Source organism: Tinamus guttatus, unplaced genomic scaffold, assembly GCF_059628265.1.
Source record: "Tinamus guttatus ecotype Peru unplaced genomic scaffold, ASM5962826v1 Tinamus_guttatus_pri_ptg000090l, whole genome shotgun sequence".
NCBI lineage: Eukaryota > Metazoa > Chordata > Aves > Tinamiformes > Tinamidae > Tinamus > Tinamus guttatus.
The window spans coordinates 3,199,538-3,217,338 of NW_028288624.1; the positions used below are offsets into that span (position 1 = coordinate 3,199,538).

At 44.6% G+C, this 17,801-nt stretch overlaps 1 protein-coding gene across 1 annotated transcript in view; it reads left to right on the forward strand.

Moving 5' to 3' along the window:
* Positions 1–4,575: 4,575 nt before the first annotated feature.
* CAPN13 (calpain 13) overlaps positions 4,576–17,801 on the forward strand; it is a 41,996-nt gene continuing 28,770 nt past the window's right edge. The window contains exons 1-2 of the mRNA XM_010211440.2: positions 4,576–4,594; positions 12,719–12,966. Of these exons, the coding sequence (XP_010209742.2) occupies positions 12,730–12,966 (237 nt within the window). The 5' untranslated portion in view covers positions 4,576–4,594; positions 12,719–12,729. The remainder of the gene's footprint in view (positions 4,595–12,718; positions 12,967–17,801) is intronic.

A 17,801-nucleotide genomic window follows, 5' to 3' on the forward strand; every position in this document is an offset into this window, starting at 1 on the left:
GGCCTGAGCTTTTCACGTGGCTTTCAAGTGCTTAGGAAGAAAGGCAGCAATTACAGAACATGGCCTAGGGTCACTTTAAGTCGCTCAGTGATGAACATTTATGTCACATATTACCAGCTTTTTAAAAGGCACTGTTCTGCGCCAGTGGTTACCCACTGTATAGATAATTGTAAAACAAACTCCATATTCCAGTTGACACCCTTTCTAATTACATCTCACCTTCATTAGGCTATTAAAGTGATAAATGCTAGCAATTACACTGAACTCCAGTGAAAACACTCTGTCTGTGACATGCACCAACTGTGATGTGAGTTATTTGTCCAGGAGCCCAGCACAATTCTGCTCACAGAGAGATGTTGTGAAGGAAGCAAACAAAAATAAAAGCCTGTCGAGGCAGTGCTTGGCTCATTAGGGAGTCTCTGACAGCAGTTTCCTTACCTGGCATCGAACCACTCTGCTGACATGGGTTGATCCACCAACGTGGTGCTCGGCAGCCTGTGCTGGCTGCTAACAGCTCTGTTGCAGGGAGCAGGTTTTGGATGATTAAAAAAAGAACATCCTTGTTGGCTGAAAGAGGAGAGCATCAGGAACGGGGAGTGTGGGAGCCAGGGAAAAGAAGGGAGCACATATGGCGCCTACCAAGAAGCAGCAGCCCCTGCATAACTCCCATGTTTGTAGGTGAACTCTGCACCCAACACCCGCAGGCTGCTAAAGGGCTGATGTGCCTTGGCCTTGGAGCCAAGGGCTGCTGGTGGAAAAGGCAGAGATGGCAGAGAGGAAGCAAGGTGTCCCCCTGTTACAGGAGACTGACAGCTCTAGCTCATCCCTTGGCTGTCCTTGGGACTACCAGGCACTGAAACGGGCCCTCGGAGTAGCATGCCCTGCTCTGCGGGGGTGTGGGGCAAGGCTCATGGGGGCACTGGCAGCTCTTTTGGCCTGCAGCTTTGAAATCCCTTTGCAGTGCCTGTGTTCCACTGCCTGATGACTGTTAATCAGTCTGTTAATTGGGTGGATGTGGCTTTATAGCAACTACTTCGAATCTGCCCAGTTTCAGCCTTGTAGCAAATTTAATTTTAAAACCTCTGCATGCTTTATTCTTGCTATCCATGTGGTTCATCTGAGGGATCAGTCAGCTTCTGCAGGAGCAGTTGCTTCTTCTGTTGGGTTGAGTCAACACTGAAAGTGGTGATGAAGTCTTGTGTGGTGTGGGTTTTTTATGGTTTTCTGTTTGTTTTTCTTTGTAATAAATACAATAGCTTCTGCAAACTTTTTCCTGAGGACTGTTGTAGGGCAGCTAAAGTTGCTGCTAAGAGAATGCCCTGACTCAGGCTCTTGGGAACTTTACTCAACTGTTCAGGGCTGGTGATTTTTGGAAACAAACAACAAAGCTTTCCCAGAACGAAATCCTTCCTAAAAGAAGGAGATTCAAAGTTGTCTCTTACCATTTGTAATTTTCCTATGGTTATATTTAGGGTTTCTCACATACATTTGCTGTCTGAAATTATGTGGTGTTTACCATCATCCAACATATTTGATTTATGCATTTTTCAGTCCATGAGCAGCTCAAACTCAAGTATTTGATATTCAGAATCTTGGTTGCATCTATGTGTTGATTAGCTGGTCTGTATGTATCCAGACACTTGATGTGTTTCTATTCGCTGATTAAACAAGCATGCCCTTTGAGTATTTTGTACTACTAAAAATAATAAGTCATTAAAAGCATTAGTAGTTGGCCTATGCCTTTAGAATACAATCCAGGGTTGCAAAGAATGAATTATTGTCAAATGACAGTAAAATGACAGTTTCCTCCAACTTCTTTTAATGTGGAAAGCTTTTTCCTCCTTGCATTTCATCATGGTTTCTGAAGTATCGTGCGAAAGTGCCTTATGCAAAATGATTAGCATCTGTCACAAGTTATTTTTTCCCTTTTCTCAGAAAGAGAATGGAATGAGATGGGAGTGAGTGTTGGTACAGAGGCTTTCTCTAAAACTGCTGTTCCTAGCAAAGCTTTCTGTATCTGGCTAGTTACAGGCTCAGTGTTGCACGAGATGAAACATGGTTTGGTGATACAGCAATTCCTGTGGTGGTCACCTCAACACCAAATGTTGAAAGCTCATGTGTGTGATGCAGAGTTACTTTTCTGTGAGAACTGAAAGCTTTGCTCAAAATACTACTCGTGAGTTTCCTCTTGCTGCTGGAAGTGTTTGAAAACACCCTTGCAGAAAAGTTGTTTTAAAGTAGCATGAACTTGAGGGGAAAAATGAAGTCTTTGAAGAAGAGGAAAGGTAAATCCACAGAAAAATGCCTGCAAGGATTATCAAGAAAGAGTTTTCCCTGTTTGCCAGTCCTCTGACCTCTCTGTTGGAGCAGGGCAACCGCAGTCCCTGCCACCCACTGTGCCATCAGCATGGGGAGTGGTGCTCCTCGGCTTGCCCGTCCACCTCCAGCAAGCCGAGCAGTGGTTGTGGAGGGCACGGATACGCACACGCAATTCCCTGATGGCTGCGCCATGCAAGGTGTGCTCCACAAGTAAAGCAAATGCACAGAAATCTTTACAAAATGTGCATTCTTTACAACACGTTTTTTTTTTTACATTTTTTGTTTGTTTGTTTGTTAATCTCTTGGCTTTTCTGCAGCATGTGATAATGGCACTCATTAACGAAATGCCCAGACATTCATTAAGTCAGTTTGGTTAATAAAAAACAATTAAGGATTAACTGCTCTGCAGCTACCCAGTGCCTTTTTTATATTCCCAACTGTTAAAACATAATAAAATGTTTTCAACCTTCCATCGTTCTGACGAGGAACAATTGTTTGTTAATACTGTGTGGATTATACAGTTCCTGGAAGCACCAGTAAGGGATCAAAGTCTTGCTGCACCAGGCACAGCGAGCACAGAGCAAGCAGCAGCCTCAGAGAGGTTGAAGTACATGCTGTACCCTTGCTGTCTCCTTCTTGGTTTCCATTTTCTATCTTGGTAGTCTCTTCCAATCCTCCTCTCTGTGACCATCCTGTTATTCAGTATGAAATGCCTCCTCATGCCTGCTGCAATGTCCTCTGTAGCCCACAGTTGTTAGGAACTCCTCCCTGGTGCTGTGGTGGGAGGCTGCATAGGGAGCGAGGAAGAGGAGGGAGGAGGGTAACTTCCAGGAATTGGACCCCCACAGTATTTCCTCATCAATACCATCTCCTGTCACTCACTATAATGTATGTTGGGCCAAAAAAACACAATCTAGTTTGATTCTTCAGTGCCCATGCTGAGTTTTGTCTCAAATGTGGTAAACAAGGAGCTGTCCTTGCCCCACCCTGCACTCTCCAGCACAACATGGCTATGCGGAGAGGTCCGGGCATGGACTGTTCCTAAACATAAAATGTCTCATTGGAGGCAAGGAACAACCCTTCAGCTGTTTGCTGTGGTGAGTGAAGATCCCTGGTGTGTTCCACTGCGATGTGAGGGCGGTGTCACCTTCTCTTCTCCATCAGCGAATCGGGAGAGCTGCTCGGTGGAGCTCTGCTCAACACTCGCTTCCTTCTTCTTGCCTTTGTGGCACCAGGGCACTTGGAGAAAATGAAATGCCATAGAGTAAGACAAGACTCTTCTTATCAGGTGAGCCATGAGGGTTGTGACAGCTTCTCGTCTAGTCCTTGCTCCATTTTAAGCGCTCTTTCATATCTGTGCTAGAGGAGTGAGGTTAGTGATTTTTGTCTGGGAGTTTCTAATATACCAAATTAGAATTAATGTTTTCTGTGTGTGTGTGTTTTTTTTTAAAATAGAAAACAAGAAATGCAGCAGAAATTGGGGTACTACCATGGTTTGTTTTCCAGATTCTTTTCAGACTCTGCTGTATGCTTCCCAACATGGAGCCGAAAATGCTTCACTTGCTTCAACCTAGAACAACCATTTCCACCTCTGCTCTATCTTGGGGCCTGTCCTGCTGGCCCTGTGGTGTCTCTCTTCCCTTCCAATGTCTGGTATTCTCTTTCATTTCTCACTCTTTTCCTGGTGAGATCATTTTGACAGAAATTATACCCTGTAAAAACACCTGAGAACTTGCTCATCTCCTTACAGTCTTTATTTCAATCTCTTTTGCCTGCTGGTTTGTGACTGTTTGTTACATATAATGTCCTATGCTCCATTGCAGAGGTTTAATAGTTTGATTCCTGTGCTTCTACCCTTGGGGAGAAAGTAGGTGCTGAGATGTACTGTACCGTAAGGCTAGTTAAGTTACCTGTATTTGGTGAAGAATTTCCTTTACCTAGTGTAAAGTAACTGGGGAAGAGAGTGAGTTGAAATTGTCCATTAAAAAGTGTCTGTAATGTTCACCAGGGACCATACACCGTTCTGCACTGATATCCTGCACTCTTTATGTGCACTGAGCCCTAGTGAATGTGTTATCTAGCTATTTAAGGTATTTAATACTTCAGATATGGTAATGATCCTCATTGTAGAAATGCTGAACAGGATGAATGGACTGATAAAAGCAATGGCTTCATGTTGATCCTCCTTACACAGAGGCCTGGCTAGAGTGGAGTCCCTACTACAACGCTTCACTTTAATGCCCACGTACAAAGAGAAAGAGGAGGGACACCTCGAGCTGAGAAGGGCAAGGGTACATAGTACTCCTTCATAGCTCTGGTTACTAAACATTTATCAGCAAGGTTTGGGGAATACTTGCAAGGATAGTGTCATGACAGCTTCATTACTCCCCCCCCCCCAAAAAAAAAGGCAACAGCAAAAAACAAAATTGGTGTTACTGATGATGATGTAATGGGCTTTTATTTTTCATGGAGAGTTTCAGTGCTACCTGTCACAGTCAAACCGAGCTTTCCGTTTGTGGGCAGTTCAGTACGAGGTACTTTCATATTCTCTTTCTCACTCAAGAGGAAACCAAAGTCTCAATTCTCCTATGAAACCAAGGTCTGAAAAATAATGCCGGATTGAATGCAGTGAGCTATCGCAATAACATTTTTTGAAAATTAATTTTTATTATTATTTTTACATTTCATCACATTAAACCTTTTGGATAACACACAGAGTTTTCAGAATTGTTTTTTCATAAGCAAAAAAAAAATCAAAATGGACTATAGTGATTATGTTGAAATATATTGAGTCTCATAATGAAAATTTATTGCTAGTGGCTTTTGAGTTTGATGGATAGACATTTTCTGAGGCAAAAATATTCCAGTGGGAAATTTCTAACCAAATCTAGTGCTAATATAGATGGCAGTAGTGGCTGCCTGCTTTTTTGTTTTGTTTTTGAGAATTCACACTGTCATTCTGAGGCCAGTAGATGTTTCTCCTAAAATATGGCTCTAAAGAGATATATATTTTTTCATACTGAACCCCCTCTGCCTCCAGTGACAATGGGATCTAGCTGTGCAGATTCATTGCACGCTGCGAAGTGGCTGCCACACTCCAGCAGCAGTTGTCCTCCATTTATGAGCAAAATGAGTCATGTGTGAACATGGGTGAGTGCTGAAGGCTTGGGTTAGTCTGTGCGAAGGGGCAGCTGCTGGACAAAGGCTGCATAAAAACAGATATGGACCTAGGACTTTGGTACTGCCTGATACTTTATACACTCATAAAAGCCTGTGCTTTAGAATGGAAGGTCCTTCCAGAAACACAAGTTCATGAAATCAGAGCAAAGGAGGTAGTACTAGTCTATGAATACAATTATTCATAGTCTTCCTAAATCTTGACTGAGGCAAATAAATGATAACATTTGACTGATACAGGAAATTATGAATGAGTAAATGATGTGGCTTGATAGCAATTCTTCCATTAGTCTCAGCCCACAAAAGCAGTGGGATGCCTAGTCACAGTGACTATGGCAAATGTCAAGCTTATTGAAGGAAAATCCCTCCTTCACACTCAAGGAGGGAAAAAAAAAAAAAAAAAAAAAAAACGGAGTGTTCACTACCCTGGAGAAAATCCCAGCCTGTTTGTCTTTTTTACCATGCTGTGCATTAGGACTATCTCTGCTAAAAGAGGGGGATCATTACAAGGGCAGAAGCAGTGAAAAGAAGACATGCAAGCACATGTGTGAAATCCTGCAAAAGGTGCCGATCGCGGTACTTCAGCACACAAGCGCTGGTGGCGGGGTAAGGAGAGCTGCCTTTTTTAATGCTCAAGCTGCCAGAAGTACTTGGGCAAAATTACACTATTCCCTTTCCTCCTTGGAAAGATGACATAAAACTTGCTGCTTTGCAGAGCCTGCAACAGCAGCCTGCCCTCGGGACTGCTGAGGGGCGTCAGCAGGATAAATATATTTTCTTTAAAATCTCCTTTAAAAGAGGCTCTGTTTTTGTGCTTTTTATTTCTATTCTGCAGAGGAGCCACATAAGGGTGGATTAAATCCCCAGATACATTAAATGCTGTGGTACTAGCCAAGACATGAAAAGTCATGCTAACTTCACAGAAAAAAAGGCGTCCAGCACTTGATGTTTGCCCTTTGGTGTCAGTGTGAGTTGGATGGGAGGAATTGCTGCACAGCTACTTTTGGCCCCCAGTCCAAGGACCCCACTTAAATGTTTAACCACCCTGTGGTGGTATCTGACCCTGTAGAAGCAGCTCTGGGTTTCCAGTGATCTCTCAGCATCTTTTGCTTGTAAGTGGATTAAGTTGCATGGTTTCCCCAAAGGTACATCTGTGCCTCTGCTCTGCAAAAGTAAACTTCAAGTTGGGGCAGTGGTGCATCTGCCAGAGCCTGCCAAGCAGAAGACATCCCTGTCACAGCAACACAGAGCCCTGGGCTTTGCACCAAACATCCCTCCCCTCCTATGGGATTCCACAGACACTTAGGAGAGGAAATAATCCTCATTACTGTCCATAAATCTCTCTGCCTTCTGGGTTTCATCCTCCAGAGCCGTTCATGAAAACGGACACATTAGTACAGCCTTCTGCAGAAAAGCTGGCAATCACAAAACAGTGTCATGCTGCAATCACTGAAATCCCCTGCCAGGCTGGTGATGGTGTTTTCTAATCAACTTCGCAATGAATATTTCTTAAATCATGCTAATCCAGCATTTAAAGCAGAGGTATCAGTTCCAGACAATGAATCCCTGTAGCTGGAGGGGGATCTACCTGCCGTTTCCCCAGAGAGGAGGCGATTAACAGCACGCGTGCTGTCAGATGAGCGAGCAGCACTGGCGTTTATAACCCCAGAGCTCCTCTCCTGCAATGAAGGAAATCTTCGCTCCCTGCATCTGGTGCAATCAGCTTTTATTTATGTAATGTCTGTGGAATATAGTTCTTAAAGGAAAACTGCACCTGTTTTGTTCTCTGGGGCAGGTTTTGCTCTACTTTATGCAGCTGCAGTCTGCTAAATGCTGAGTTTTCTTGTGGAAGCAAGAACCCTAAAATATGGGCAGACAAGACACCATGAACAACTTCTAAAGATTCAGCTTGGAGTCCCATGGACCTGAATTAAACATTGATGAAGAAACTGAACTGTCTTTTTCATGAAAATTTTCATCTTCTCGTCTCCACATACTCCAGAGAACCAGCCCTAACATTAGGGAAAATGTGAGCATCGCACCTCAAAGAAATTGTAGCCATGTAAGAAGTCTTGTTCTAAAGACATTTCTAAATTCAGGTGATGCAGTTATTGGGGAAAGAAGTAAGTACTGGTTCTATCTTCCGTGTAGCTAAATTTCTGAGAAGGGACCTTAGGTGGTCATTGAGGCCCTTGCATGTTCAAATCAGGACTACAGAGTTAAGTGGAGTTGCTCAGGGCTTTGTCCAGTTGAATATCTCCAAGGATGGAAATGCCCCCCCCCCCCCCCCTTCCAAAACCGAACTACCTTGAAGAATTTTTTTTCCCCCTTTGACCACCTGGAAACTAGTTTGCTGCCACTTGTACCTGTTGCCCCTTGCTCTTTTGCTGTGCACCTTTGAGAAGAGACTGGCTCCACTTTCTCCATAGCTGCCTTGTAGGTGCTGGAAGACTGTAGTCAGATCCGATTCTCAAAGCTGAACAGAGCAGCTTTCTCAGCCTCTCCTCTGACATCACCTGCTCCAGATTCAAGGTGCCTCACTGGGGACCCCAAAATTGGATCCGATGCAGCGGGTGTCAACCTGCTGATTGTGCTTCAGCTCATGTGGGCAGGATACTGATGGCCTTCTCTGTTGTAAGAGTGCATAGCTGGCTTGTGCTCAAGTTGCTCTCCACAGGGACACCTAGGTCCCTTTATCCAGGAATATGTTTCAGATATAGGAATTCACATAGAGATGCTGCTGGGGAATGTGCCTCAGAGAATGTGTTGCACACCATGCTATGTGCTACACCTATTTCCGCTAGCTCAGTTTGGCCTCCCCAGAATAAAATCACCTCCACACGCAGTTGCTAGATACTTAGCTTTGGGCTTTAGGAACTGGGGTCCAGTTCCTAGACATCCTAATTATATGGATAATCCTTACCTCCTCAGCCAGTCCTACCTACCCACGCAAGTAAAGTGATAGAGAATTCAAGCTCTAGCATAAGGGCCCAGTGTAAATGCCAGCAGGTGTTGGCCTAAAAGTACCTGCTGCTTGTACTGCTGCAGAGTGATAAACAGCTCAGCTTGTTTATAGCTTGTTTCTTGGTGAGTACTGCCAGCCTGTGCCTGGATCCAGAATCATTTTTGCCAAGAGGGGAGCAGATAAGGTGAAAGTGCAGGAGCTACGAGTGAATCCTTCTTTTCCTATAAGAACAACTTAGTCTGAGACCACAGTAAGCTACGAGAGGCTAATTACCAGCCCATTTTGGCAGATAGCCAGAGTTGTGGGTGGCTATTTGAAGTAGTATATAAATATACGTGTATATGTACCTATGTCGGAGTGGCTGCATGAAACTACTATGACAGAGTCATACTGTTTGTTTTTTGGCCTTGAACTTGAGTTCAACTTGGTTACGTTTATTAAGGGAGGGGCAAAGGCTGCTCTATAAAAGAATACAGGATAATGCTATCGTGTCTGTCAGTCCACTGGTTTTGGCTGGATAGTTCCACCGGAGGCATTGCAGGTAAAACATCACTTTGCTGTTTTATTTAGTACAAGGTAAAGCAGGAGAATGCAAGTAATAGTGCTGGAAAAGCACTATGGACGCATTGAGAGGGATTTGTCTTGGGGAGACAGAATAAATTAGAGTTCCCCATCCTTAATGTTACTTGGAGGGAAAGAAAAGATGAATTAGCTCTCCTAAGAGGCGCCTTGCAGTAAAACAGTGAGTTGTCAGAGGTAATTGGATCAAGTGGGAGTGGAAATTCTGGAGGAGGAGGAGGACTGTATAGTTACTGTGCGCTGCTGTTAAATGAGGCAAGAAAAGGTAGCTGGAACTGTCCTATGCTATGTATGCAAATGAGGGGAAATTGTCTTAATCAATAGCCAAAAAGAAATACTTCTAGACATCACTGGAAAGGTAGTCTCTGGCAGAGTTGCCAAAGTGACTGGCTTTGGTTTTGATTTTCTGAGGTGCTCGAGGCTTTCGTGAAATATAGGCATACTGTTATCCATCCTTTAGATAGAGGCTTTAGGAGATCCACTTTGTTTCCTGCACTGCTTCCGCTGCACGTTGTTGCTGTGGAAAAACTGCTGAAAAACAACTTTCTCTTTCTTTTTTTTTGTTTGCTTGTTTTTTGTTTTGTTTTGCTTTGTTTTTTTTTTCTGGCTACAGTGAGTTAACAAGCTCAGGCCTTGTTCATGTTAAGATTATTCTGAAACCGGCTCCCCAGAGTTCATCCCATGCTCTCAAAAGGTTCAATGACAGAGTCGTAGAGGGAAAGAAGGCTTGCATTACTATAGCACACCTTGAATATGTGGATGAAATTAAATGTACATGGATTTTTTTCACTGTCTGAGAGAGAAGAGAATAAAGAGGGCTACTGTGATTCTGGAGTATTTTTATAGTGTCTGAGGCAAATTCAGCTGTTCTTCCTAAAGCGCAGCTGAGCCCACACATGATGGAGATGTTCTGGAAAAATTGTCTGAATGGTAAAGAAGGCAGACAGCTGAACTATGAAATAGTCTGTGTTTCTACTTATCTAATTTCCACCTTAGTATTCAGTGAAAAATAGCAGAAGATGCCACTAAAGGAAGTTATGTCTATTCCCCAACATAAATCTTTATGCAACGTATGAGTAGCTGCCAGTAGCATTTGCCTGGCTATAATAGTAATTTGACATCTTTTATGAATGAGCCCTGGAGGGAGAGGAGGAGCATCCTTCACCATGGGGTTTAAGATGTTTATGACTGCAGAAAATAGTGGGTTCCTTGGGTTCCTTGCAGTAGTCACCAACCTTCTGGCTCCCATATCTTGAGACATTCAGTCTTCCTGCCTGTCCTGTCCAGGTGTCCCACCTGGCCTCTTTTTCAGCTTCTCCCAGTGTTTTTTTCATTGGCCCTTGCTCATTTGACCCTCCCTCGGTGACTGCCAACATGCCGTCTGCTGAGGAGGAAGAGAGGAACCGAAAAACAGAAAAGGGAAGTAGATGTAAACTTGGACATGATTTATGTATGCATTTCAGATAAGTAACTATCTTGGAAAAGCTCCCAGTGTTAAGTGAATGTGCCTTTAACCCCTCCTGAATAATAATTTCTTTCCCTAGAAGGGCCTCACTCTCCTTGCCTTTGTCAGTGTTCCACAATTGGCCTGAATTAACTTTTTGAGGTGTTCAAAATCCCCTTCCCTTCCCCAAATCCTGTGGCAGGGGACAGCCTAAGGATGGTACCTCAGAGACCTGATTTGTTACAAAGTTGAGGCATAGAGTGCCTCAAGGGACAGAGTTCAGTACTGTAAGATGCTCCTGAACTGGGCAGGCCACATTCTGCCTTGCAAGATGTTGACCTTTGCTGTTGTTGATGCATCTATCAGAGCAAATCAGAAGAGGACCGTGGCCGGAGTTCAGGATGCCGCTCTAGAAGGTTCAGGCTGTTGTCAATGCATGTATCAGAGCAAATCAGAAGAGGACCGTGGCTGGAATTCAGAATGCTGCTCTGGAAGGTTCAGGCTCTGTGGTCCAGCACTGAGTGTGGGAACGAAGCGGATGCGTGGTCCTCGGTGCCTACAGACACATGGGGCTTGTGCATCCGTGCACGTGCGTGCTCAGACACAGCGCCTACAATGCCGATGAAGTTATTCTTGAAGGGAAAATGCTTAAGTGTATTATTTCCTTCACTCTGGTTGCTAAATTATTCCGGATATGTTAAACAACATAATTAAATACACACACACACATGCTAAAAATTCTTGTTCTCTGTCAGAAGAGAAGGAACGTGTGTCAGCCCCAGCCTTCAAGCTCTGTTAGTTTTAATTTGAGTTGTGGAATTAGTAATCAGTTTTGCTGGAACACTGTTGCAGGAAATAGATCTTAGCATGCATGGGGCCTGGGCACAGTTTCAAATGAGTATTTGTTAAGAAGAAACCATTCCCTTGTCGTGTTATGGTACATTACGTAAGATTTAATTCCATTGTATTAAAAAATGCAAGCCTGAAGGAAATGCTCTGTCTTCTTGTTGGCCGAGGTGACTCCTGATTTTTTCGTGGGGCTTTTAATTAAAACGGTAAGACACAAAAGTCCTTCTCTTTCTAGGCTGTTGCTACAGATCCTTAGAGGAGGGCGCCAAAAGGCCAAGTTACTTCAAGCACCAGGAAAGGCGATGGCTCTAAGTAAAAAGTGGGGAGTGTATTGCAGCGTCAGCGAGGCCAGCCTGTGTTTTTTGCATGTGTGTGAAAGGTTCACAGCAGAAATCAGACACGTAGCTCTTACCAGAATCGTCATGTCTCTTTATACAGCACTAGGAATATGCCAGATACAGAGATAAGTTTGCTTGGTAGTAAAGAACTCACCCATGTACTAAAGAAAAGAAGTTTTCCAATGGCGTGCAGCTGAAACCGAGTAAGTTCTGTCTATACAAATTAGCACAGTGAAGATAACTAATTGTAGGAATGGTTTGGCCAAGCCATGCAGTTGATTCTCCACTGCTGGCTGATAAGGTGCAGTTTAAGGGGAAGCTAGAAGCCAGGTGCATGCATTAGTACTCCCCCAAGTGCATGGGGAGTTTTCCTGGGGGTGTGTGTGCAAAACGTTCATTTTTCCTGAGAGTCACCTCTTGGCTTTACACAAATATATCCAACAAAGGTGGGATCCAACATCCTCCTACAGCTACCAGGCTTCCTAGTTTAGATATGAATCTATAGTTTGGATCTGTTTAAACACTATCCCCAGCAGGAACTACTGAGTCCAGAATCCCAGACCCTGGGCATACTCACATCGGCAACCAGTGTGCCAGAGGCAAGTCTGAGTATTGCAGCTCAGTCCCATTGCGGCACTATAGCTCCTAGTGGGTCTGGTCCAAGTCTGTGGATGCTGGTAAGAGCCCATGCACAAATCTGGGTCCGGGATGCTGGTGCATGTTCTTCAGGCTCCATCCCACAGCCGCTGCTCGCTGACCATGTCCTTCAACAGCAGCACAGTGTTGCATTAATAACTCTCTTCTCTGTCCTCAGGGAAGGCACAAAATTGAATCTATAGCAGTGACAGCACTGGTTTAAGATAAACCAGTTGGGATTTGACTGCTCCGTTTTCCCCAGATGTTTTCAGCTAATAAGAATTTTGTCACTGTGACTGGCCTCTGCCTTGCATGCAGCCACTGCTGAACTGCCCAGGGGTGTCCACACCCCTGGGGAGCTGCTGCAGAGCTAGTGATTAATGACAGTCCCCGTGTTCTCTCCTTCACAGGGAAGGGGCACGATGCTCTCTCCCCACTCTTCCAGGAGGCTGGGGCAAGACTGGGAAACAACAGGGACGGCTGGGAACCTCCAGAGCCTGAAGAAATTTAATAATCAGGACTTCAGCCGCCTGCGAGCCTCATGCCTGAGCCAAGGCCTCCTCTTTGAAGATGACACCTTCCCAGCTCATGTCAGCTCCATCGGGCCCAACCTGCTCCCAGAGAGCAAGCTGTGGCTTATTCAGTGGAAGAGGCCAACTGTAAGTACCCAGCTGCAGTGTTTCCAAACACTGCCTCTGAAGGGGGACCGATGGCTTCCAGGGTGTAAATGCTTTGGCTTTGAGGATGAGGCCTGGGTTAAAAGCGGGCTAAAAGTAGAGCTCAAGCACCTGGGAGTATGAAGCTGCAAGGAGGGATCCTCATTGGAGAGGCACATGCGGGGTGGAAAAGCTCTATATGGATTTTCCTTTGCAAGTCAGCTCAGAAGGGAAGGTGGTGCTGCAAAATGCCTCCTTAGGCAGGGAGATTTGCAAGCAGCCCATGGGAGAAGGCCAGTGTTCACCGCATGCTCTGATCTCTTGAGCTGGAGCTAGCTGAATTATGGGCCTTTGCAGAGCCTATTTATTCCAAGTTTTTTCTCCCCAAGTCCTGAGGCTCACAAACTGCCCTATCAAATTAGTTCCCTATTTCTCTCCCATTCTGAAAATGAACACATTTCTCCATTTAAGTTTTCCTGAAGTAGGCGGTGAACTAAATAAAGTACCCTCAGGTTTTCCTTCTTGCATTTGGTAAATGTGCAGGTTTGAATCTTCCACTACTGCAACTCATGTGGCTTTACCCATGGCTGCAGGTCTTGTAGGTCGTGCATGACACGTAGTTTCCCTTGTATCCATCTGAGTGCATCTCACAGAAGTGTGAAAGAGCCTCGGTAGCTGCAAAGTCGTCTCAGATGTTTACCACCTCTGGATTTGTCCTGCAGAATCGGCGTCACTAGGAACAAATCCAGCTGCACTCTGCTGCCATGTTGGTTGCAAGATTGTCCTAATGACCTATTTTTGAGGGGTTTGTCTAGCTAGGTTAAAAGACACCTGTAATTTCCCTAGGGAAAACCATTTTGTACCAGAATATATCTCCCAGAAAGTGAGCGAAGTTGCATCCAGCCTACAGAGTGTGACCAATTTAACCTATATCCCTACTTTTCTCACCCACCACCAATAGCTCCCTCTGACATTAAAAAAATTGACTGGAAATGTATCTGTGACAAAAAAATGGCAACTTGATCCTATTAATCTCTTTGAGACGCTGCCTTCTGAATCATATAGCATCTAGTTATCAAGTGGCAGATTGCAATTGGAACTGCTACCATTACTTCAGATCCAATATAGCAGTTGAGCAACATGCTGTTGCAGTTTTACCTTGTACATTGTCAAGAGAATTGCCAGTTACATTCAGAGTTTGAAGCAGAAAGAAAACAGCTTGATTTTCAGACAGCAGCACTCAGCGGTGACAATTAGAAACAACTTGTTTTGACTTGCAATGGGAGCTCATCTGACATGGAAGTCCCTGGAAGGGGAAGCAGATCGGGAGTACCAAGATAAGATTTTAAATGCTACTCTTCTTAACTCCCTAATATTGTGCAGTTGTTTCCCATTAGGGATGAACTGAGACAGTCCATGTTTTCTACCCTTGCTTGGTGTCCATTGAAATGCATGTGCAGTTTGTCACTGAGTACTGAGTGCATGTAGTACTTGAGGCATTAGAAGTAGGCCTGAAAATACCAAATGTGGCAGGAGCTTGGCTGAAAAAAAACAGTATGTGATCCTGCAATTAGAGATTATATCGTAAGAGCTCTGCAATTAGCTAGCTTTTTTGCTCACCCATAACTTTGAAAAATGGAAGAGAAGTACTATTTTAGGCTAAATGAAAGTGTTTTCTATCGCCAGCCTTTTTTAAAGGTTAGTCAGAGGGAAATTCTACTTGAAAAGTTGTGTCAGACTTTAAAAACTAGGAAGAATGTCTCCTTTCCTTACTTCTTGCTTTTCCTTTGTGCAAGAAAAGGAATGGGATAGAGGAAGTCACAAAACTTTGGTGGTGCTGAATCTCCATTTTTTTTATCAATGAATGTTTTGGCTGTTTCACTCTGTTCTAATCACAAAGCACAGTATCATACAGATGTAGAAAGAAACAGAATTATCACAGTCCAGACAACAGGAATCGTGGCGGTGGTGTTATCTTCTGAATGTTTGACCTTGCAATACTAGTTATGTTTCCAGCTCTGTGTTTTTGTGTGGAGAGAGCTCATCATTATACAGTGATGCCTTGGCTTTAGGACAGAGGTAGCTCTCCCATGCCCACTGTGCTAGATCCAGTGTCCATTGCACACTTCAGTAAAGCAGGATAGTTCTTGGTCTGTGGAGCCTATGGCTTAAAAGGCAAATATGGGCCAAGGGTAAAATTGCCAATGGTGTTTCTAGGGGATATGCAGCTCTTGAGTGGAACAGGTAGGAAGGGAAGCAGGGTGTGTAGTTGCTCGTGTTTTTTTTCCTCTCTTCCTCTGCCCCTTCCCAATGCAAGTTTCACCTTCTTTCCAGACCAGTGCGTCTGGCATGGAAAAGGACAACTTTTGTTCAGGAAAGACAGCAGATTACGGTTTAAAGTTAATCTTAAAAGTTGGCTCTAATAGTGCAGGGGAAAAATCTTTGAAAAATAAATGTGCATTGTCACATGACCAACTTTAAACCAGCTTCAGGAAATGGGCAGCGATGATGAACAGTGCTGCCCGGCACTGCTTGCAGTTCTGTTGCTCTGCGGGGCCATTTCCTGATATGAGGCAAAGCCACTTTCCAGCTCTTAGTGGTGACAGCTCACAGCTTTAGTATTTCATAGTGACCACAAGGGTACAGAGGCCCTTGGATTCTGTTTGCTATTTTTCCTTGACAAAAATCAAAAGCAATTCACCTTATTGTGTGTGTGTGTGCATACGCAACCAGTGTAATTGAATGGAAGTGGCGTCTCCAGCCATCTGTTGCACCCACCTTTGCCTACTCAGCTGATTGAGTCTGAGCTCAACTTCAGCACTAATATCTCTGGGCCGAGGAAGCTGCAGTGCATCGCTGTTTATTACATCTGCCTCCATATGTTGGCTGCAGCCTTAGGAGGGTTGATCTACATAATGTCTCCAAGCTCTGTTTTGGAAAGGGCTCCTGATGGGGAGGACTGTGCACATCGCCATTTGAGGGGGGAAGTAGCACTTGTGATCTCCTCCTGACCAGCACTTTTCCCATTTCCCTGGCTGACCAGTCAGATAGCAGGATTATACAGCAATGCTTGGACTTGGGAAATGGCTGGTAGCACCATGCCACTCTGGAAACTTCAACTAATACCAATTGGTCTGACCTGGGAGCACAGTAAATTCATGCTGAGCCTTTGCCTTGGTTCCTCCAAGAAGCAAGGTGAGCAGGACTTGTGTGCTAGGTAGCGTGGCTGCTGCTTGGCTGCATAGTAGTCTTCCCTGCACCAAACTAACCTGACCAAGAAAATGGGGAAGAGAAAATGAAAATGGTCGAGAGTGAAAGACTAAAAAGACCACCCTGACTTGAAGCCCAGCAAAACTGAAGCAATCCTGCCGTTGACATTGTGTTGTTAGTTATGCCTTTTATTGACTTCTCTGCTTGTGATAGAGGGATATGATTTGTGAGTGCAGTTCCGCTGCCAACACAAGCATAGATTGCAAAGCTTCTAAAGAGGCAGTCTCTGGCAGGCTCAAGGCAGCCCCATATTTACTCTTTTTGACGCAATTTTCATTGTATTTTAGTGCTGAACCATATGAAATAAAGCAGGGATTGCCAGTGCAATCTGAGCTGGCTTTCTGTTCTTCTGATGGTTTTTTGGAAAGCAGTTCCTTTTCCAGCAAAACTTTTCTGTCAGACTCAGACTCGTGAGCACACACTCGTGAGCAACCCAGCTAGTTATTCTGCCATGAAGCAGGAAATTGAGTCCTGGTGGTGCAAGGAAACCTCTCAAGCTCCGCTTGTTTTTTTTTTCCCCTCTAATGAAATGTCAAAGAAAAGCAGTATATGAGTAAAAAATAAGATGATTAGGCAGAGCCAAGGGAGAGATTCCCTCAATGTCTATTAAACACCAAAAAGATGCAGAAAAAGCCTCCAGCCTGTTCAGTCCTGTAGCCACCAAGGGAGGGTAGGTGGGAGGAGGTGTGGGAGGAGGTGCTAGCTCCTGCTTGCCCTGTCTCCTGCACCCTTGCCTTGCTGTTGGAGATGAGGTAACAGCTACGGAAACAGCTAGATATTGGTCTGACTCCATGTGGCTGCTTCTCTGCTCTGTGTCCCTTATTGCTCAGAGAAGCCTGTTTTTGTGTCAGTTATTCCGAGGAGGTTTCCTGTTGCTATTGGAGGTCCAACATCATTGGCATGCCCAATGGTTTCTCGATTTACTGCCAGATAGCACCTTTAGTCCTGGGAACTGCAGCATCACATGTGCTTCTTAATGCAGTCACTCTGAATTAAGGTTTGTCCTGCTGAGGAGAGAATTGGGCTTCTCTTCTTGGCAGCAAGTGTTTTGTTGTTTCAATTGGCGTGTCACTGAACGGGTAGCTGTGCGGCTCGTGGCTGTCAAGGTGGTGGGGGAGTCTGAGGCAGTAATGCAAGCAAAGTCAAAGGGAAAGATGTGGAGTTATGGCAGGAGCTGGTGGGAATGTAACTGCACTGAGCTGGTAGGGCACTAGCAACGAGTCCTCTTCTGCCTCCCGATCCTTGTGCTGGCACCAGAATCAGTGAGGAAATTGGTGGGAAGGAAGCTGAGGGCAGACCACCCTATTGAGTAGGAACTTGCAGTCAGACTAGTTTATACTGTCCATGAAATCGTATCCCGGCCTTCTGATTTTCCACGGAGGTCTTCCACCAAGTCCTTTGCATTTATCTGCAAGAGACCTACATCTACACTGCTCACTCCAAACTTCTGAGTGTTTGCTAAGCCCTTTCGCTAAAGAAGTCGAGCAATTATAAAAAGAAAATGGGAGAGCAAAGTGTACATATGGGGCTCTTTCCTTCCACCTCTCAAATTAATCCTCCATCCTGAC